Source organism: Mustela erminea, chromosome 7, assembly GCF_009829155.1.
Source record: "Mustela erminea isolate mMusErm1 chromosome 7, mMusErm1.Pri, whole genome shotgun sequence".
Taxonomy (NCBI): Eukaryota; Metazoa; Chordata; class Mammalia; order Carnivora; family Mustelidae; genus Mustela; species Mustela erminea.
Genome location: NC_045620.1, coordinates 14846558 through 14868773, shown reverse-complemented (window position 1 = coordinate 14868773; position 22216 = coordinate 14846558). Strand labels below are relative to the sequence as shown.

The 22216-nt window shown below is 53.8% G+C and overlaps 2 protein-coding genes across 5 annotated transcripts; one reads left to right on the top strand and one right to left on the bottom strand.

Moving 5' to 3' along the window:
* Window positions 1-246: 246 nt before the first annotated feature.
* Window positions 247-13122, bottom strand: MATN4 (matrilin 4). Of its 4 annotated transcripts, none has more exons than XM_032350544.1 (11): window positions 11025-11214; window positions 10280-10393; window positions 8818-9387; window positions 7968-8090; window positions 5957-6079; window positions 5741-5863; window positions 5411-5413; window positions 4033-4446; window positions 3746-3898; window positions 687-794; window positions 248-594 (listed from the first exon to the last, which is right to left on the bottom strand). In XM_032350544.1, exons 2-11 carry the CDS (start codon window positions 10356-10358, stop codon window positions 536-538), a joined length of 1755 nt encoding a protein of 584 aa, XP_032206435.1. In that variant the 5' UTR covers window positions 10359-10393; window positions 11025-11214; the 3' UTR covers window positions 248-535. The 4 variants fall into 4 exon arrangements, with proteins under 4 accessions (XP_032206437.1, XP_032206435.1, XP_032206434.1 ...); XM_032350543.1 differs by lacking the exon at window positions 11025-11214 and adding an exon at window positions 13018-13122 and having other exon boundaries at window positions 249-594; XM_032350546.1 differs by lacking the exons at window positions 5957-6079; window positions 11025-11214 and adding an exon at window positions 13018-13122 and having other exon boundaries at window positions 247-594.
* RBPJL (recombination signal binding protein for immunoglobulin kappa J region like) lies at window positions 11304-21946 on the top strand. Its single transcript, XM_032350547.1, has 12 exons — window positions 11304-11493; window positions 12986-13094; window positions 14424-14549; window positions 15952-16022; window positions 16193-16308; window positions 16558-16732; window positions 18609-18746; window positions 19118-19227; window positions 19515-19667; window positions 21048-21203; window positions 21323-21426; window positions 21514-21946. Exons 1-12 carry the CDS (start codon window positions 11433-11435, stop codon window positions 21785-21787), a joined length of 1593 nt encoding a protein of 530 aa, XP_032206438.1. The 5' UTR covers window positions 11304-11432; the 3' UTR covers window positions 21788-21946.
* Window positions 21947-22216: the final 270 nt, after the last annotated feature.

Here is a 22216-nt window from a genome sequence, read left to right as displayed (position 1 = left end):
TCTTGCTCAAACCCCAAGGGTGCGCGCTGAGCCCCTCCGCCCTCCCCGCAGCCCGCATAAGGAGCCGTCTGTTCGCCGCTGAATAAACAAGGGGGAAAGCAGCGCTCAGCCCCCTGCCCCCCAGCCCGACCCCCGCACAATGCGCCTTTCTCCGAGAAGCCGCCGCCCCGGCGCCGCCGGAGCGCGCTCCGTCTGTCCTCCCCTCCCCCTGGCGGCCCAGCAAGACCCACAAACCGACCCCGTGGAAACAAAACAACAACAAAACAAAATTTTTTAAAGAAAAAACATAAAGGAAATCCAACAAAGAACTGAGCGCAGCACGCAGCGAGGGCGTGCGGACGTAGCGCCCCCTCGGTCCCCCGCAGTCCGGCTTCTGGTCCAGGCGAGGCCAGCTCCAGCGCAGCGCCGGGGAGCCCGCCAGCGCCCCCTTCTCGACAGCCCAAGTCCTGGGGGCTCCCCCCGGTGCCCCGACGGCGCCCCGAAGGCACAGTCCGCGGGGCCGCGCTCCTGCCCGGCTCCCAGCCACCGGCGGCCCTCACTTCTGGGTGGCCAGCTGGTTCTCCAGATTCTCCAGGCGCGCGGTCAGCTGGGCCAGTGAGCGGTTAAGGAAGCCGCTGGGGGTCTCGGGGGTTCCTACACCCCCGCGCTCCAGCCCGGCCCCCCTCCCCTCCGCCCTCAAAGGATATGGTTCTGCGTCAGCTTCTCGAGCGCCCCCAGCGTACGGCCCTGGAACTCCACGAGGTTTTCGCATTCGCAGGGACTTTGAAGCTCTGTGCCCGCGCCGATGCCCTCCTCTGCCAGCAGGGCACAGAAAGTCAGGGGAATGAGAATCTGCAGGAGGACGAGCCGGCCCTGGCAAGGGCCTCGGATACACCTGCACCCGCCTGTGGCTGAGTATGTGGGCTTCGGATTCAAACAGACCTGGGGTGAATACCAGCTAGGCAGGCGTGAATACTGCAAAACTCACGCAACCTTTCTAAGCCTGAGTTTCCTTGTGTGTAAAAATGGGTACAGTGGGAAACCTATTTATTGGTGGTGCTGAGGATTCTATGGTGTGTGACTGTGTGTGTGTGTGTGTGTGTGTGTGTGCGCGCGTGTGTGAACATCTTTGAAGAGTATTTCTCAAACCTTTGTGCTCTTTGGAATCACCAGATCTTGTTAAAATACCGATTCTGATTCTGAATGGTCAAAGAGCTGAGACTCCACATTTCTAATTAGCTACCGAGGGATGCTGGTGCTGCTGGTCTGGGGACCACACTTTGAGTAGGGAGAGTCCAAATGACAGTGGCACTTTCCAAATGAAACTTCATGCGGTGATGGGAATCGTCTGTCTCTTGTCTGTCCAGTGCATACCCACAAGACACGTGCAGCTATTTAACATTTGAAATGTGGCTAATGTGATTAAAGAACTAAAATTTTGAACTTTTAAAAGTAATTTAAGTGGGCACGTGTTTCCACCTTATTAGAGAGAGAAGATCTAGTGTATTGCCTAGTTCAAGTATATACATTATTGTGTATTTCAATTAGACCAGTAATTCTCCAAGTGTGGTCCCTGGACCAGCACCATCAGTACCACCTAGAAAGTTATTAGAAATGCAAGTTATCAGACTCCACCTCAGACCTACCGAGTCATAAATTCTAGGGTTGGGGTCCAGCAAATGGTGTTTTATTTTTTTTTTTTTTTATTTTTTTTTTTTTAAAGAGAGGATTTTTTTTTTTTTAAGATTTTTTATTTATTTATCAGAGGGAGAGAGAGCAAGCACAGGCAGACAGAATGGCAGGCAGAGGCAGAGGGAGAAGCAGGCTCCCTGCTGAGCAAGGAGCCCGATGTGGGACTCGATCCCAGGACGCTGGGATCATGACCCGAGCCGAAGGCAGCTGCTTAACCAACTGAGCCACCCAGGCGTCCCGCAAATGGTGTTTTAAACCCTCCACACTGATGTTTAAAAAACACTGATCCAGGGGTCCCTGGGTGGCTCAGTCGGTTATTTTAAGCGTCTGCCTTCGCCTCAAGTCATGATCTCAGGATCGAACTCTGCATCAGGCTCCCTGATCATCAAGGACTGTTTCTCCCCCTGTGTCTACCTCTCACTCGGGCTCTCTCTCTCCCTCAAATAAGTAAATAAATAATCTTTAAAAAAATAAAAATAAAAACCACTGACCCAAACAAGCAAACAAAAACCAGTGATCCAACTCTATTTCCACACACACTTCAACATTCCGGAAATCAAAATATGTGCCTTACAATTAAATCTGGCACCTGTTTTTTTTTTTTTTTTTTAGCGATATATAAAATAATGGGAAGTCTTATAATGGGCGGTATCTTAGATTTCAAAATTTTGTAAATGGGTGCCCTTTCTCATATAACAGCACAATACCTTCACAAAAGAGTTGTTCTTATGATTTAAGAGCAATTTCTTAGTCTAGTTGGACCCTTAGCAGATTGCTGTATGATAGGTCATCAATGGTACTGATAAGGTCCTGCAAAGATGCCTGTCTTCACAGCTGGGGAAACCAGGGGCCAAAGAAAGGGGAAGATCTGCCCAGGATCACACAGCCAATTGGTGAAGAGCCTTACCACAGACCCCAGATTTCTCTTAGAATTTTAGAGCTAGAAGCAAGCTTGGGCAGCCAGGGCCCACACCTGTTGCAGGAGAGGGAAGTTATGGTAGGGGTGGAGGTTAAGTGACTTGCCCAAAGTCACACTGCAGGGGACATAAGCGTCAGGACTGGAAGGGCCCTGACAGAGCAGCTAATCCAGTGCTTCCACAATACTCTAGCGAATTATTAGAGTTAGCCTGGAGAGAGAGAGGAAGAGGGACAGAGGGAAGTAGGTGTGTATGTGTATTATGTATATGCACAGACATACACCTGGGTGTTTACATGTGTATACTTTATGTATATGTATATGCATATGTATTTTATAAATGTATGTATGTGTATGTACATATATATTTTTAAAGGTTTTTGTTTTTGTTTTTGTTTTTAAACTACAGATTCTCTAGGCCAGCCCAACTAGGCCAGCTACTGAACCTAGCTCTGGAGGGGCCTGGTAATGTGAAAGAGTCACATCTGGCCTGGGTTAGAGTCTGAAGACTCTGTGGTAAAAATTACCCCCGAGAAGTTCCCTATATGATCTGTGAAGTACAGTACACAGGTTCAACAGCCCGCTTCTCCTCCACATAGAGAGTTGGTCCTTTTTTCTTCAACTGAGCACCAGATGAAGTAGAGGGACTACATTTATGGGCGATATTGTAAAAAAAATTAAAAAGTAAAAAATAAAAAATACATGTCTTTGCAGACTTGGAACACTCAGTCCTGTCACTTTTCCGGCTCCCTGTAGTTGAATTCCAACACGTCATAAAAGAACATGTGAGGTGACTCTGCTAGCAAGGACTCTGGCATGCCTTGGAAAAAGTTTCCTCAGACTACCGTGAACATCCACTAATGTGAGGGGCAGGAAGCCAGCCCTGTCTAGTGCTTAGCTCTGACGTCCTTGGGAATCACCCAAGGGTCTGGTTAAAGTACAGAATCTGATTCTTTCAGTCTGGAGAGCTCTGGAAATGCTGCGGTTCTAACAAGCAACCAGGTGACAAGTCTGCCGCTGGTCCAGGGACCACACTTGGAGTAACAGGGGTCTAACTAGTGAGTCCGACCCCTAGCTATAACTCTACCAAGGGAACAGGGCTGGATAGGAGAGAGGAAGCTAGGAGGCTGGGCACTGAGAGAAGTCAGATGCGCTCACCCGGGCAGATGCTGCCTCTGAGGTTGTCCAGCAGGTGCGTCATGGTGCCAAAGTCAGGGGAGTAGGACACGTGCAGCTCTGCCGGCTCCGAGGCGATCTGCCGGAGCTCCTCCTCCACCGCCTTGCCCACGCCCACAGCGTACATGACGATGCCTACAGGGTCGGGGTTTTCGGGGCCGGGTTGGGTGGGGGGGATGGAGAGACACAGGGGGCGCCCCAGGCCTCAGTTAAGACCGCCTTCCACATCCCACCTAACCCCAGGCCAGTGCGTCCCGCGCCAAGCCCACCTTCCTCCTTGGCCCTTGCGGCCCACACCGAGATGTCATCTTGGGAGCGGCCGTCGGTGAAGACCAGACCCACGCGAGGCACGTTGAGGGCGCGGGGCCGTGCGCCCTGCGCCTCGGAGAAGCTGTGCTCCACCATGTGACGCAGCGCCAGCCCCGTCATGGTGCCGCGCTCCATGTATTCCACAGCCAGGACCGCTTGCTTGACCTCGGCCGCGGTGCCGTAGCGGCCCAGCGGGAACTCGGTGCGCACGCGGCTCGAGAACTGCACCAGCCCCACGCGCGTGCCCTCGGGGGACACGTCCAGGAAGTCCACGATCTGGTTCACGAAGCGCTTCACCAGCTCGAAATTCTGCGGGCGCACGCTCTTGGAGCCATCGACGAGCAGAACCAGGTCGACGTGGCCTTCCCGGCACCCTGTAAGGTGAGAAGAGCTTCAACTGGGGGCCCGATCCTGTGCTGGCAGCTGCCCTCTACCCATCTGGTCATTCACATTTATTACATAACAGGTACCATGTGTGAAGTCCTTCCTGTGCCAGGCACTATACTAGATAATAATGGTAATAATAATAAATTAATAAAACTTTATGACAATAATAAATTTATCAAAATAATATACATTGAAAAACATATGTTGTTAATATATAAACAATCACAACAATAAATAAAAACAAAAACATTATTATTCGACAGCTTACTGTGTGCCAGGAATTGGGCTAGGTGCTTCATATATTTTTTTCTCAATCCTCCCAATAATCTTAGGTATTATCCCCACTTTATATAACCTTAGGTTCTGAAGGATAATTTGCTCCAGACTCCATAGCTAATAGTGACTGAGCAGGATTTGAAGCCAGCTCGGTCTGATCCCAAAATCCATGCTCCTAAATCACTCTACAAAGTTACCTCCCCTGTTCTGAACTGGAGACTTCGCTAGGCCCTGAAGGGGGTAACAACAATCAATTAACATAACTGGGATCCAAAGGAAATCAGGCCAGAACAGAGCAGTCAGACATGCCCTATGCTACAGCCAAGGAAAGTGCTAGAAGAGGGGCATTTAGGGAGCCCAGGGTAGGAATAATTCTCTCTTTCTGGAGTTGGGCAAGAAGGTTGCATGGAGGTGGTTACATCCGATTGTTCTTCCAGGAGGAACAGGTGTGCTAGGAGACCTGCTGACCAGGTTGAGATGAGGCGAGGCAGTGGTTTCAAAATTTTGATCGCACCCCACAGTCGCAATAATAGTACAACAGGATACCCTTCGGATGCACACGTATAATTAAATTTCATGAAACAATAGTTATTCTTTCCACATGCAGTAAGCTCTGTTTTCTCCTTTAAAAAAATTTAATTTGATTTCATTATTCACTAAGGTGTCTGCACCCACCATCTGAAAAACTCAGGGATAAGGCATCTGCATTCAGGGGCAGGCACTGGCAAGCCCAGAAGACTCTCGAGCGAGGAGGAAATAGGAGCAAATGTGTATTTTTGATATTAACCATGACAGCAGGGTAGAGGATTGAGGGGAAAGAGATGGAGGCCGGATACAGCACGCCCTCCACCCCCCACCCCACCATCACCAACACTCACACATTCCCAGCACACCCTTGAGCCACAGAATGATGGATGCTCATAATGTGGGCGGGGAGAGGGGGGTGGGGGAAGGCGGGGGGGGGGGGGGGCGGGCAGACAGAACACCCTCCCACTCATCACTCACGGTTGCAGCTCTTGCCATCTGCCTGGAGTTGCTGGCCCTCCGGGCACAGGCAGCGGTAAGAGAGGCCCTCACTCACACACTGGAACTCGCATCCATGGTCTACACCATTGCAGAGGTCCCGGGCTTCAAGGAGAGATGAGTCAAGATGGATCAAGGTGGACTCTGCCAGCCAAGATCCCTTGCCCCTCTGCACAAACGCAAGAGACCCCTCCTCACCCTGACAGCTCCTCCCATCGGGCAGCAAGTCGTGGCCCTCTCTGCAGTAGCATCGTGGCCCACCAAAGGTGCTAACACACTCATGCTGGCAGCTGTGGTTCCCAAAGCTGCAGTGGTCAACGACTGGTGGGAAGGAAGAGCAAGAACAAGGTGTCGCTTCTGACTGGAGCCATCACGGACCTCAGTCCAGGATGCAAGGGGTGGGGCTCGTTCACCCCCTGGTCCTGCTGGAGTACAAAGCCAGCTCGGCAGCGACAGAAATAGGACCCTGGGAGCTGATGCAGTGATGCTCACAGGTCAACGGCTGAGGAAGAGGTGAGGTCAGCACTGCCCTGGAAGGGGCTGCACTTCTCAGCCCCAACAGAACAGTCATTGGAGGAGCTTTTCAAAAAAATACCTATGCCTGGACCCCAACCCCCCAAGATCCTGACTTAATTAGTCTGGGGTGGTACCCAGGCATCTCCGATTTCCTAGTGGGCCAGGTGGCTCTCCTGACTCAAAACCCAGCTGCCTCCTAATGTGCCCCTTACTAAGCCAGGCATAAGAACCAGAATTGACAATTGCATAAGACAGAGCCCCTGCCCTCAAGATGCTCACTGATACAGAGGTGGACCAGGCTTTGCCACTACCTACTGAGCCTCCATTTCTCCATCTGCAAAATGGGAATATAATGGAAGAGAACAATTGCTATTTACAACTTCCTTCTAAGGAGGGTGAACTATTATTGCCTGCTGAGTATCTTGATGGTTGAGATGTGCAAAGATAGCCCAGAGCTGAGCTGGAAAATAGGAACTGGGGAGATACAGATCGTCGTGCATGAAAAAAGTGAGAATTTGGGGTTCCTAGAAAAGAGATGGGAGTGGAGAGAGGATGAACAAGAGAGAGAGAGTGAGCATGAGTTCCTGCATGGGCTGAGGTTGCCAGTGAAAAATCACTTCTAATGGGGCAACAGGACTTTGGGGATCAAGGGTGTCTAATATTTAATTATTAATAGTGGGTGTTTCTTTCATGTGTGTATGTTTGAATTTACTTAGATGTAACTCACACCTCTGTCCACCCCCATCTTTAGTAAAATGGACATATGCACAACTTACATGTACACACACGTGTCCTTGTGTGCACGAGTGTGCAAATCAAAGAAGAGGCTGATTTACATGCATAAAACAAGAAAAGCATGTGCGGGTTGAGAAATTGAGTGCGGACCCAGAAGTTCAGAACGAGAGGTGACCACAGAATGTAAGCACTTGGGGAATTCCCAGAGATGTTGGGGAATGATTCAAATGTTCAAAAGTCATCACATGAGGCTTCACGGCAGCCTTTTCTAAGTTCTGGAAATAAGAAGACCCCAGCTGACATCTGCATTATTGGGAACACATGACTTCTTTTCCCCAGTTGTCATGAGACTGAGAGTTGATATATGGAAAGCTTCAAGTGCATTGTCTAATACTAAATCGGTACTCTGTGAATGGTAGCCGCCATCATGATCAAAGGAGTGGACACACATACACACAAAAAAGCAAATTCCATTTGTCTAAGGAAGGCATAGTGTGCCATAGCTTTTCAGAAGACAAAAATGAAGAACCAAGCCTTGAAGCATTTGCAGAAAGAAGTAGCAAGGGCAGCTCAGAAAGAGCTGAGATGCAGAAGCAGAAATGAACAGTGTATATAGAGGTGTAGGGAGGAGTATGGAGACCCTAACTGAAGACCGCACCAGGGAGTGTCTAAGTAACAGAAACAGTAAGAAGATATCCATGTGAGAATTCACAAACAAGTTTGGGAGGCCCGGAGGAGACAAGGCTGAAATAAAGGAAAGAATGATGTAAAAAGAACACTTAACTGTGGGGTCAAGATTTCATCAAGGAATTGTGTGGCCGCAGGCAATACTGTCCCTTTCTTGGACCCATAAAGTAAGGGCACTGAACTTCTACTTCCAAAAGCCCTTCCAGACTCATTGGTCTGATCCTAGGGCAATAGGGAGCCACAGAAGACTCGGGGCAGGGGCAGCTCTCACCCAAACAGCTCTTGTTATCTGCAGCTAGCTGGTAGCCAGGGTTGCAGGCACAGTGGAACGTCCCTGGGGTGCTGACACATTGGTGCTGGCAGCCGTGTCCCCCCTCAGCACACAGATCCTTTCCTGAGGACACACAACAGTAGAATCAGCGAGGGACAGATGGGCAGAACCCTCCAACAAGAAAAGGCCGGGTGGGGTCAGAGGAAGGCACCAAACACAAGTACAACTTTAGAGGGGACACGTCTCATTTGAGAGGGCCAGGCCAGATGGGAGGGCTTAGAGAAAGAACAGGGCCTGTGTAGCTCCCATGAATAGGCTCAGAAGGGGTCACCGGGCTAAATGCGTCAGTGACAGAGGGCAGGAATGCTCAGGGACAAGACAGAGGAGGTGGAGAGGTACTAAATCAAGGTGGGTGAATTAATTCAAGGCGTGACTAGACCAGACCTGCAGCATTGTGGGAGGAACTAAAGTGTCAGTGGGCGGGGCCATGCCCATGTGGGCGGGACTTGGCTCTTTCCGGTGGGCGATTGTTCTCAGCTTCGAAAGGCGGTGCTTTTTGTGTCGAGGGCGATTTTGGAGTTTGACCTTAGGCCTGTGGTAAACCACAATAGCTCATCCGGGTGAGCAGGCACGCTAAATGTTGTTTCTTGTGGGCGAAGCCTAAGCAAAAGTGGGCAGAGCTGGAATTTGAAACAGCCTGCGGCAGCCCGGCGCCTAGCCACCATCTGGTGGGCGGAGCTAACGCAGGAGTGGGCGGTGCCTCCCGGGACGGAATGTTATTTACGTGGAGGAAAGCCGCATCCAAGCGGCTGGGGAGTGCGCGCCTCGCTCCAGGGCTCCCCTAACTCACCACACAGCCGGCCCTGGAACTGCAGGCCAAACTCCTGGATAAGATCGAAGGACTCAACGAGGAAGACGTGCTCGTCCAGCGGGGGAGACGCCATGGCCCGCAGGGAGCCCACGTCGGCGCGCTGCACACCCACCGCGTAGATCTCGATGCCCCGGGCGCGCGCCTGCGCCGCCACCTCAGCCACGCGATCCTGGGGCCGCCCGTCGGTCACGATGACAGCGACGCGCGGTACGCGCGCCTCCGGCGGGCGCGCGCCCTCGGCCACACTGAAGGCCACGTTCATGGCGTACTGGATTGCCAGCCCGGTCATGGTGCCCTGAGCTAGCGGCACCAGCGCGCGGATGGCGCGCTCCATGTCCTCGCGTCGCGAGAAGGCGCCGAGTGGGAAGACGCTCTGCACTTGACTCGAGTACTGGATCACGCCGACGCGCGTGGCATTGGGCCCCACGTCCAGGCCGCGGAGGAGGCCCACCAGGAACTGCCGCATGGTCTCGAACTCAAAGGGGCGCACGCTGCGCGAGCTGTCAATCACGAACACCAAATCCAAGGGTCCCGTCCGACACCTGGGACCTTCGAGAAGATCAGGAAGGACTTTCCTAGGTCTGCAAAACCTCATTTTGGAGGAGATCCCCAAGAAACCCAGGGCGAAGTGGTGCCATCCCAGGGGTCACAGCGCTTAGCGCAGAATTAACCTAGCAGATGCGAGTTAGATACATTCACTTAGCATTTGCTAAGGGTCTGGGCCAGATTTCCCCCCAATTCTCTATCCTACAGCTCTTAGGGATGTTCTGAAGAGGTATTCTACAATTCGGGAGTAGGTGAAGGGATATGGCAATCTCAAATGTCTATAGGGACCAGGCAGGTAACATAAATGAGTGAACTGGTTGGGTTAGGCTGGCGGACCCCCGTATCCCTCCTACGGCCAAATGTGGACCCCAAGTTAACAGATCCTTGGATTTTTCAAGAGAAGTCCCAAATCGGGATTTGTATGTGAAGTCTCCGGATTTTTTAATTAACTTTTTTAAAATTAGGGGCGCCTGAGTGGCTCAGTGGGTTAAATAAAGCCTCTGCCTTCGGCTCTGGTCATGACCCCAGGGTGCTGGGATCGAGCCCCACATCGGGCTCTCTGCTCAGCAGGGAGCCTGCTTCCTCCTCTCTCTGCCTGCCTCTCTGCATACTTGTGATCTCCGTCTGTCAAATAAAGAAATAAAATCTTTTAAAAATTAAATTAAATTAAACACCAATGGGCAGTTTTGCGTGAGCACAACTTTGTCACCTCTAAGCCACATCCTACAGGTAAGGAAACTTGAGTCCCAGAGAGGGGAAGCTGTGAACTAGAACCCAGCCCTTTTATGATTTCAGAACCCTTGCTTTTTCTCTCCCTAGCAGACCTAGCTGGCTGCAGAGGGATAATCAGTTTTTGCTCCCTTCCCCCTGTTGGTGAGGGCTGAGCCCCACTCACCTGCAAACTGGAGCTGGGTTTCCCAGGGCTGGAGAAAAAGCAGCAACATGAGCAGTGGCGAGCACAGAAGGCCCCTCATGGCGATTGAGTGGCAGGGAACAGAAGTGTTGGAGCCTGGAGGGTACAAAGAAAAAAGCAAAGCAATAATGTTTATGGAACTCTTATTCTGGGTGATGGGCACTTGGAGGGGGAGAAGAATTATGGATTTTTCTTTTCTTTTTTTTTTTTTTTTACTAATCTCTCTACCTTTGTGTATGTTTGAAGTTTGTCATAATAAAAAAATATTGCATTTACAGTGCTGGGCAATACAAGGAATTCTAGTCTGCCGAATTGCAGAATAGTAAATAAATAGAAAGTAGATTTAAAAAATAAAACATTTAAAAAGAAAAGACCCTCAAAAAAAAAATAACAAAAACAAAAATAAATGAAAAAGAAAAAAGACCTTTCTGAATACCGAGCACAGTGTTAAATGCTTCTTATGCACTCGGACATTTAATCCTCTCGGCAATTCTATGAGACTAAGACCGTTATTGTTCCCATTGTACAGATAAGGAAACAGTCACAGAAAAGGTAAACTCCGGCACCCAAAGTCGCTTGGCAAGAAAGTGGTTCACCACGGTACAGTCCTATGCTGAAGCGGTTCCCCAAACCAGCGGCGTGTTCCACTCCGCGCGCCCTCCTCCCGGGAGAACCTCTGCAGACGAAAGCCAGCCACTCCCCCTCCTCGTCCCCTTCCCCTCCTCACCTACGGCACTTCTGCGTGGCCGTCCTTCCAACACACGCACGCGCGCGCACACACGAATGTACACACTCAAACATGCATCGCCAAGCCTCAGGCCGCCGGGGAGAACCGCGCCTTTCACGCGTCTGTGAGGGTTGGGGACCCGCAGCACCGAGGCCAAACCCCGCCACCAAGTTTGGCGCCTCCGCTTCCCTCCTGCTTTCAGGAGAGGCCGCCAGGGGGCGTCTTCCTGGGTCTGGCTGCGTTGGCTAGGTGGCCGTGGGAAGCCCACATCTGCCTAGCAGGTGCCCCTGCCCAGAGCAAACAGTGGCCGGGAGCCCGGAGGCCTTGGAGATAAGCCCGGGGCAGGATATATCCCGCACAAGGGCCAAGAAGCAGGGGCGCGCAGGGTTCCGGGGACAGCTGCATTGGATGAGCCCGGAGGGCGGTGAGTGGGGCCCGAGTGTGGCCATGGACCCTGTACGGGCAACAGGTGAGCGCTCACTCTTCTACTGCCCTTGGCGACGGCCCTTGATAATCCCGAGGGATTTCCGTGTACAGATGGGGAAACTGAGGCCCAAGAAGGCTGCCCGCCGAGCTGTAAAGGAACCTGCGACTAGAACCCGGGACTCCTGGCTTCCCTTCTCCCTTCTGGGCTGCCTGGCTGCCTAGCAACCTGACTCCTCGGAGTCATTAAACCTCTCTTCCTTACATCTCCTCCTACTGCTCTGTACCCCACTCCTACTGCTCTGTACCCCGCCTCACCCCCGCCCCATGCTGAAGCTGCCTTAGCCATTTTTCTTTTTCTTTTCTTTTCTTTTTTTTTTTTAAGATTTTATTTATTTATTTGACAGACAGAGATCACAAGTAGGCAGAGAGGCAGGCAGAGAGAGAGAGAGAAGAGGAAGCAGGCTACCTGCAGAGCAGACAGCCTAATGTGGGGCTCAATCCCAGGACTCTGGAATCATGGCCTGAGCCGAAGGCAGAGGTTTTAACCCGCTGAGCCACCCAGGCACCCCTGCCTTAGCCGTTTTTCTGTTGCTCATTTCTTGGCAGAGGGGATCAGCTGCCTTAACCCAACCGCAGCCCCTCTACCCCCCTCCCCCAATTCCGTGAATGGGCCTATTCTGAGCAAGGTCGGGTGCCTACAGCTTGCTCACTCCAGGCGGCCTTTCCGACGCAGATCCTCTCCGCCCTCGCCTTTCAGGCCTAGTAGAAGAACAAAAATCCCTCTGGCAGGGCCCGTGGTGGGAGGTTGAGTAAGCCAGATGTGTCAGCTGCCGCTGGAAACTGGAGGGTGCGGAAGGCCTTCCCTAGCTTGGGCCATAGCCAGGGCCAGCACCTCTGGGGCGTGAGGGGCCCAAGAGAAGGGACCTTTGTCACCTCCCGTTCTTCCCCACCTGCAGAAGCCTCGGGGCCCAAATCTTGATTAAGATTCCCCCTTATCCTGCTCTTGGCCTGAGCCCACGTGTCGCCCCCCACCACCACCACCACCCCAGAAATCCTAGAGAGTTAAAATAGCGACTGCCTCAAAGCCCATCACCTTCCCAACCCTCTCATTCCACGGAGGGGGAAGTAAGGTCCAGAGACTAGTGTCTTGCCCAAAGCCACACAGCAGTGGGGTGACAGGTCTGACACTAGAGCCCTCCCTGCGCTTCTCTGAGGGGTTAATCCTAAAGTTGGGAAGATTCGGAAAAGCCTGAGGGTGCGGACACCAGGCTCGAAAGGGAGGAGAGGTCTGTGAATAACCCCCCAAGAGTTGGCTGAAGAATAAACACCGCTGGGACGTTCTTGGCGGTTCCTTGAGGGAGGCGATTGGGTGGAAGTCCCCCTACCCATGGTGGCCTTGTTGGTGGAGGTTGAACTTGGTTAAGGACCCCACAGAAATGACGAAGGGCACTGCAAGTCAGATGGGGGCTCCGTCAGTGGTACAGCCGCGGTAAAACACGGTCGCCCGGTCTGGCTTGACGCCTGCTCCCCCGCAGACCCCTCAGCGCCCCCAGGCCCTTTGACTCACCTGAGCCTTCCGGACAGCTCGGAGGCGCGGCCGCAGAGCGGAGCCCACGGGCGGAGCCTCCCGGGCAATTGGACCAGGTAACGGCGCAGGCAGCGTGCCCGAGGTGGGGACTGCCAGGCGGCTGGAGCGAGCCGAGGCGGCGGCCGCATTTAACCCGGGGCTGGCGGTGGGGAGGGGGAGCGCGGGCAGCGACCCCTCCCACCAGCAGCGAGCGCTCCCCTTTCCTCGGAGGGCGGGGGCGGGGCCAGCCCGGCGCCCCTGCGCCTGCCACCCCGGGAGCCGGCGGCGCGAGCTGCGGGGTCGGAATTCGGCTCCCAGCGGGAGGCTGGGCGGCTCCGTTCTCGGCCGCCGGAATGTGTCGGAAGCCTCTGAGGCCCTTCCCGGAGTAGAGCCCCAAGGGGCGGAGCGGGGCCTGGCTCCCGCGGCCGGCTGCCGAGCCCCGCTTTCGAGGGCGCGGCCGGGCTCCTGCCCTCCGCTGCCCCCTCCAGGAGGAAGGAGAAGCCCCGGACTCCGGTCCTGCGCAAGGGTGAAGGGTTCAGAAGGGAGGCCGCAGGGTGCATGGCTCCCCAGGCCCCATCCGCTGGTGGTCCCTCAAATCTCTGCCCTCGCAGACTCCCCCACCGTATCTCTGCGATTGCTCAAGCCTTGGGCCAGCCCACCACCCTCGCTCCCCAAAACCCCCAGGCCGCTGGACTCTGGCTGGCCCAGTCCCTTGATTGTGGAGGTCCTGTAATTAAGGGAAGGAAGGCTACGACAATAACAGGCCCCTCCTCTTGGGAGAAAGGGGGTTAGGAGGGGTGCTTTGACCCCTGAAGGACTCAAATGTTCCCCCCAGGATCCTGGGGACACTTTGGGGGATGGGGGGCTTCCATGTTTCCAGGCTTCTGAGGACAAGCAAGAGAGCACTCTGGGCCCCGGGGGTCCAGCAAAACTCTTCTCCCTCGCATCAAGATGTCACTGGGGTGGGCCCCCTCAAAGTGGAAGGAAACCATGCACCCTCCCATACTCAGTCTCCATCCCAAGGTGGGCACAAGCGTGGCCTTTGTGCCGCTGGGGCCTCTACGCAGTGCTTCAGGCTGCACGGGGCACAGGCACAGCGCCAGACCTGCGGAGTGGTGCCTGGGTGGTCCTGGTGGGCGGTGGGTTCCGTTTGGCCTCATTGAGTACCTGGCAACCTAAGAATTTAACCCATGACTTACACCCAAACTTACACCCAAATCCCCTCTCTTGCCTAACGCTTCCCCTCCCTGATCCCCGGTGAAGAGGGCGTGGCGGGGGGGTCAGAAGCAGAACTAAATTAGTCCCTTGCCCCCATGCATTGCATTGAATTCAACCTGCTTGCTGGGGTCCATGCCCGCTCTCCCCTAACAATCGCTGCTGCCCCGCCGGCCTGCCCCCACTCCCAGGTCCTCCCCAGAGCGCGTGACGGTCCTGAGGGAAGGCGTGCGCCAGTGCCTGCAGCAACAGGGTGCGCAGACTGTGCGGATTCTGCACGCCAAGGTAGCCCAGAAGTCCTATGGAAATGAGAAGCGGTAGGTGCCTCAGCAGCCCCTCCAAGTGGCCACCTTCCACTCTATGCTTGCCTCCCAGTTTGGTGCCTTTTAGAACCCTGGGGAGGACTCAGGGCTCAACTTTTGGCCAATCACTAGCCTTTTTCATCAGCCCCTACTAGCTCCCACTTTGGAACCTCCTGTGATTCCACAGTCCCCACTCACTCATCCATCCATCCATTCATTCCTTCTGTCATTCACCAAGGACTTAGTGGGCATTTACCAGGTGCCAGACTCGCTGGACAGCACTGGGCCCAGCACATAACAGCTCCAGGTGCCAGGTACAGCCCCTGCTCTCAAGGCATCTTCACTGTAGTGGGCAAGAGACAGACCACAAACTCCCCACAGATCAGTGATTAAGATCCTTCCAGATCGTGAGAAAAGCTAGAAGAGTGATAGAATAGCATAATGTAGCAGAAACTGAAGCGGGGGGACACTTGAGCTAGAAATGTCAAGATGGTGGGCAAGCCTTTTAAGCAGGTGACAGCTGACCTGAGACGAACGTGAAAAAGACTCCAGACTGGAGAAAATCCAGGAGAAGTGTGCTCCCATTCATGAGAAAAGAAAATGCGCACACCCTGAAGCTGTACCAGCTTGGCCTATTCTAGTGCAAAAGAAGTCAGAGGGGCTGGAAATAGAAAAGGAGAGGGATGTTACAGGGATTAAAGTCAGAGAGGTAAAGCAGGGGCCACATTATGTGAGGAGTTCGAATTTAAACCACCGAAGGGTTTTAGAAAGAAAAGCATCATGATTGACTAGTCCTTTTAAAGAAAGGAAAAGACGGTGAGACTGCTTTGTGCAAAGCAGGTTGGGGTGGGGGATGGAAGCGGAGAGAGCCGCGGAGGGCTGATGCTGCAGTCCAGGCAAAACTGACAGCTGTTGGGATTCAGGTGGAGGTGGTAAGAGACCCTTGGATTCTGTGTGTGTGTGTGTGTGTGTGTGTGTGTGTGTGTGTGTTTAAGATTTTATTTATTTATTTGACAGGCAGAGATCACAAGTAGGCAGAGAGGCAGACAGAGAGTGAGGAGGAAGCAGGCTCCCTGCTGAGCAGAGAGCCTGATGCAGAGCTCCATCCCAGGATCCTGAGATCTTGACCTGAGCCAAAGGCAGAGGCTTTAACTCACTGAGCCACCCAGGCGCCCCTCTGGATATGTTTTGAATGTGGAGGAGACAGGGCTGATTAATGGGTTGAGTGGAAGAAGTGATAAAAGAAAGTTCAGATGTTAATGGGGTCCACGGTCATGGAGAAGCCCCGGGAGGGCGGTGGGAAAATTGGAGGAACCATCAAGGATCCTGCCCCATTTATGCTGCCTTTGAGAAGTCTAGAGAAGGTCAAGTGGGGGACGGACGTGCGAGTCCTGCGCTTGTTTGCATGTCTCCGCAGGTTCTTCTGCCCCCCGCCCTGTGTCTACCTCGCAGGTCCCGGCTGGAGAGTGAAGCCAGTGCAGGGCCAAGGTGAGGACGGACTCCTGAGCTGCCCGGCGCCTCCCCCTGCTGGGGGACTGCGCAGCGGGGCCTGGGAGCCGGGCGGGTCGCAGGCGCAGTGTTGCCGCGCCCTCTGGCGGCGAGGACTCAGCTTGCCTGCCACCTGAGTCCTTCCTGAGCCCGCTCGCGTCCCTTTCCAGCCCACCAGGCAGGGGAAACCGGGCCCACGGTCTGCGGTTACATGGGACTGGACGGCGCGTCCGGCAGCGCCGCCGAGACGCAAAAGTTGAATTTCGAAGAGCAGCCGGACTCCAGGGTGAGAGCGCACGGGACAAGGGCCGATTCCTGCTCCCATCCCTGCCCCTCCCTCGGCGAGGAGGGGTCCTTTGCACCCACCACCCTCCCCGAAGAAGCCAAGAGATAGGTAGAGAGGCGGGAGAACCGGGGTTCTGCCCCGAGGGTGAGCCCGGGAGCTGGGATCGTGGGGCTTCATGTCACGTCTGATGGGGCAGACCTGGTGGCGGAGAGCTGGGACAAGACGGCCCCGCGCCCGCGCACCCCGTAGGAATTCGGTTGCGCCAAGACCCTGTACATCTCGGACGCAGACAAGAGGAAGCACTTCCGACTGGTGCTGCGTCTGGTGCACAGAGGGGGCCGAGAGCTGGGCACCTTCCACAGCCGCCTCATCAAGGTCATCTCGAAGCCCTCGCAGAAGAAGCAGTCGCTGAAAAACACCGACCGTGAGCCGTGCGGGGCGTGAGCGCGGGGCAGGGCGGGGATAGGCCACCAGGTCTGGAGCCGCGGAACTGGGGTGGGCGGAGGCCTAGACTGGAGGGGTGGGGCCAGAGCGGGGGAGGTGGAGCCTGGGCAGAAAGGGGGGCGGGGTCTGAGGGAGCAGGTGCGGCGGAGGTCCGAGAAAGAGAAACTAGGGGAGCAAGAGCAGAGAGGAAAGGGGACAGAGCCCAGACCCTGGGAAAGGGGGCGGGAGCGGGCGTCCAGAGCAGACAAAAATGGCCGGCAGGTACTGAGCTAAAGACAAATTAATTAAAAGTGACGGAAATTTAGTCAAAAGTACCAATTCAGTGCCTGATGTAGGCCTGGCTCTGTGCTAGCTGCCGCGTCCCTGTAAAGAAAGGACAAGTGTCTGTTCTGGAGGAACCCACCGCCTAGCAGGGGAGAAGGACACACATCGCTTCTCAAAGAGACAGTTTGAAATAAGCACTGCCCTAGATGCCGAGTGACAAATCCCAGGGCTGGGGGCTTTGAGAGGGGGGTCGGGCTGAATAACAATGACGACATCACCTCTACCCTGGCAGGGAGGTGGGGGAAGACCTAGGGAAAGGTGGAGCTTTCCTGGACAACATTAAGACGAATCATCCTATTTGATTGATACTCATCGTGTCCCTCTGAAGTGGGTACTATCATTGTTCCTATGTCAGGGATGAGGAAAAGGAGCTCTGGGACATTCATCCATTCATGTAATGAACTCCTATGAACTCCTAGGGCCTATCACAATTCAGGTGACAATCCAGGTGACTCGGCTAAGATTGCCCAGCTAGGAAGAGACCGAGCCAGGATTTGAACTTGAGTCAGTGTGCCTCCAGAGCCCAGCTCCTGTCCCTCCATCATATTTACTTTCTGTCTATTAAAAAACCCCGTAGAACCTCTCAGACCCAGGCAAGGCTCTGTCCGGCCCTTGGTATCAGGTAGGTGCTATCGTGTGGTGGTTAGGAGTGCAGATTCTGAAGCTGGATGGGTGGGTTTGAATCCTGACTCCGCTAAGCACCAGCCAGCCTTGCGATGTGGAGAAGGTAGCTCTCTTGAATGGAGATAATGTCTGCCCCAGAGCTCCGTTGAGAGAATCAAGTGAGCTAGCATGTATAAAGCATTTAAAACAGTACCTGACACACAGCAAATGTTAGCTATCATCATTATCCAATGGATGGGAACTTGGACTAAGTATAAATTGAGCACCTACAGTATGCCTAGCAGGCGAGAGAGAGGGAGATGACCCAGTGCTTTCTCCCCAGGTGGTCAGAGCTCAATCAGAAAACAAAACCATGGCTCTAAGCATGAGTGATAAGCAGGAAGAGATCAGTGCTAAGCCCTGGAAAGATCACACGGCTGTCTCACACCACAGGTCTTTGCTTACGAAGGCCCTCAGCAACCCCTACCTACTTCCTGCTCCCCAGCTGGGAGTATAACCTCCTCCAGGATGCGCTCCTTCACCCAGCCTTACCACATCATTTTGAAATTTTATATATATGTCCCTCCTCTCTGAGAACGTGAACTCCTCCAGAGCAAAATGGCCTAATTCACCCTTTGGTGCCCAGTACCCAGCACAGTGCCCGCCCGAAAGAAGGCACTTGCTGAACAGTTGGTAATATTACTTGCTGAGCTGGGATGCCCAGGCAGCAAAAAAGGAACAGGCAAAAGTACAAAAGCACAAAAGCAGGACTACCACAGGTGCTAGGTAAATGACCATAAAATCAGCCCAGTGTGTCTAGGCCAGGGAGCATATGAGGGGACTGACACAGGGGACAGGGGACCAGAAATTGTCTGGCAAGTACAAGGAACCAAGCCAGGCTTGGGTGCTGATTTCACCTCCCCTCACAGTGTGCATATCCTCGGGCTCAAAGGTCTCTCTCTTCAACCGCCTGCGCTCCCAGACCGTGTCCACGCGCTACCTCTCTGTGGAGGACGGGGCCTTCGTGGCCAGCGCACGCCAGTGGGCTGCTTTCACACTCCACCTGGGTAACCACAGCAGCAGGCCCGGGGCTGGGCGCTTCGCATGCAGGAGTTCACTCCACCTTCCCTATAACCCTTGAGAAAAGTATACTTTGCCCATGGAATGAAGGCTTGCCCCAAATTCCCAGTGAGTCTGTGACTGGTCCAAGCCATTCTGGCTCCAATGTCCAGCCCTCTCCTCTCCTCTCAAGCCCCATCCCAGGAGCAAACATTTTTAAAGATAGCCACAGAGGCCCCTCCAGGACTGCATGCCGACCCCACCCATAAGACCCCTGTGTGATGTGGGCTGGAGCTAGAGGCGAGGAGGGCAGGGTTGGGGGCAAAAGCTTGAAACCACTGAAACCTTCCTTTCTTCCCTTTCCTTTTTTTCACCCCAGCTGATGAACACTGTTCTCAGGGGGACTTCCCGCCTCGAGAAGGCTACGTCCGCTATGGCTCCCTAGTGCAACTTGTCTGTACTGTCACAGGCATCACACTACCTCCAATGGTATGAGAACAGAGGGCATTCCTGGGGGGAGAGGGAAGGATCCCCACAGGTGCATATGGAAGGTGTGACCCACAAGGGCAGGGCTAGAGGCTGAGAGCCCAAGGCATAAAGACTCTGCATAATCCGGGCTTTGTGGAGAGGAATGGAGGTAAAGGGTGGGCGGGGCGTGGAGCAGGGTAGGAGGAGCCTACCAGTGACCGCATGGCTATTGGATAGCGGGAAGCTAGCTGGGAGGGCAGCCTCTGGCCACCCAAGCACCTTACTGCCCTGCTCCCCTTCCATTGTAGATCATCCGCAAAGTAGCCAAACAGTGCGCCCTCCTTGACGTGGACGAGCCCATCTCCCAACTGCACAAGTGTGCATTCCAGTTTCCTGGTGATCCTCCCGGAGGGGTGGGCACTTACTTATGCCTGGCCACAGACAAGGTGGTGCAATTCCAGGTGAGGGGTAGGGTACTGGCACCAAGCATCCTAGAAAGCCAGAACACAGAGAACCATAGGTCATAAGTTCATCACCATCACGGCTGCTGCTTACTGAACAACACTACCTCCCGTGTAATGTTGGAACCTCAGACTATCAGGACAGAATCCAAGAATGAAGAAAAAATAGTAATGATATCATTGAGTCATGCTTCTTCCCAGAGAATATTAAGAGTCATAGAATGTTTAGAGATAAGGTTATAGAACGAAACTTAAATTCACAATAAGGAATAGTATTGAGTATTATTGTGCAGAGAGCATCAGAATCATAAAATGTTCAGCCATAGAATTATAGAATGATCACTTCTCGGCCTTTTGGCTAAGATCAAATGTAGAATTATAGAATGTGGAAAATTACTATTATTATTACTGCTAATATTATTATTATTAAGCAGTATAACTCCCAAAAGAATATTGTCATAGAATGTTGAAATAAAATAATTATGTAGAAAATAACATTATTATTGAGCAATAATCCCTCCCAAAGAATTTTCTTAAAATGTAGAATGGGGGGGGGTGTGCTCCTGGGTGGCTCAGTGGTTAAGCATCTGCCTTCGGCTCAGGTCATGATCCCATGGTCCTGGGATCAAGCACCACATCGGGCTCCCTGCTCAGCGGGAAGCCTGCTTCCCCCTCTCCACTCCCCCTGCTTGTGTTCCCTCTCTCACTGTCTGTCAAATAAATAAAATATTTTTTTTTAAAAATGTAGAATAGGGGCGCCTGGGTGGCTCAGTGGGTTGAGCCTCTACCTTTGGCTCAGGTCATGATCTCAGGGTCCTGGGATCGAGTCCTGCATCAGGCTCTCTGCTCAGTGGGGAGCTTGCTTCCCCTTCTCTCTCTGCCTGCTTCTCTGTCTACTTGAGATATTTCTCTCACTCCCTCTGTCAAATAAATAAATAAATAAATAAAATGTTAAAAAATAACATTCTAAAATCCTAAGAAAATGGGGCACCTGGGTGGCTCAGTGGGTTAAGCCTCTGCCTTCAGCTCAGGTCATGATCTCAGGGTCCTGGCAGAGAACTCCACATCGGGCTCTTTGCTCAGCAGGGAGCCTGCTTCCCCCTCTCTCCGCCTGCCTCTCTGCCTGCTTGTGATCTCTCTCTGTGTCAAATAAATAAATAAAATCTTTTGAAAATAAAATAAGCAAGTAGAAACGAAAATAGACTATTAGAAACTAGCTAGTTCAGCGAACTTATTTGCCTCTGGGAACATCAGGGTCTTGTCCAAGCTCACAGGGTAGGTAAAGCTCAGAGCCTAGGACTGGACCCCAGAATGCAAAGGCTCAGGCACTATGCTGGCTCCCCCAATGCGGGTGACCACCATTCCCTCGTCTCCTCGCAGGCCTCCCCCTGCCCCAAGGAGGCAAACAGGGCGCTGCTCAACGACAGCTCTTGCTGGACCATCATCGGCACCGAGGCGGTGGAGTTCTCCTTCAGCACCAGCATGGCGTGGACGCGGGAGCCGGTCACTCCGGTGCCCCTCCTCAGCACCCTGGAGGTGACTCTGGGCGCTGGCGGCCGTGGGCGGGCGGGGATCTGACTCCGGGTGCGGCGGAGGGGCTGGCGAGGGAGAGCAGCAGGCTCTCGGCCACGGCACCCGCTCCCTTCCTCCCCCAGCTGAGCGGTGGGGGCGACGTGGCCACGCTGGAACTCCACGGTGAGAACTTCCACTCGGGGCTCAAGGTGTGGTTCGGGGACGTGGAGGCGGAAACCATGTACAGGTACAGCGGGCGCCTCCCTTGGGCCGCGGAGGACAGGGGTGCGCGTCATCGGAATTCCTGAGGCCTTAACCTCGGTGCCACCCCCAGGAGCCCGCGGTCCCTGGTGTGCGTTGTGCCCGACATAGCCGCCTTCGGCAGCGACTGGCGCTGGCTGCGCACACCCATCACTGTGCCCGTGAGCCTGGTGCGCGCCGACGGCCTCTTCTACCCCAGCGCCTTCTCCTTCACCTACACCCCGGAGTACAGCGCGAGGCCCGGCCCCCCGGGCGCCCCGGAGCCCGCCCCCGACGCCGACGCGCTGCTGGAGAGCATCCACCACGAGTTCACGCGCACCAACTTCCACCTCTTCATCCAGACTTAGGTCCCCGCCCACAGCCGGCCTGGGCCCGTGTTCTGGCTCCCTGGCCCTGGCCCCTGCTCCTTTGCTGCCAAGTGAAGGCCAAAGCCTGGGTCTGGGGACGCTCTGGCCATTGAAACTGTCATTCATTCATCTTTATATATCCAACAAGACATGACCTGAGTGATGCTGTGTGTCTGCGTCCAGACGCGAGTGTAGCTCTTCCTGTGTTTGTCCGACTCTCTCTTTAACCCACTGAGCCACCAGGCTCCGACTTTCTCTTTAAAATCAAGCAACCAATCTCTCTCTCTCTCCTGGAGTAACTATGCACGGCTCCCTACTTGTGTGTCCCTATCGCTCCAACTTTGTCTCTCTCTCTCTTCCTCCAAGTCTCACTAGGGTTTCACACACTCTTAGAGGTCAGGTCTGGGGTGTTTACCCCCCAAGTGGTTG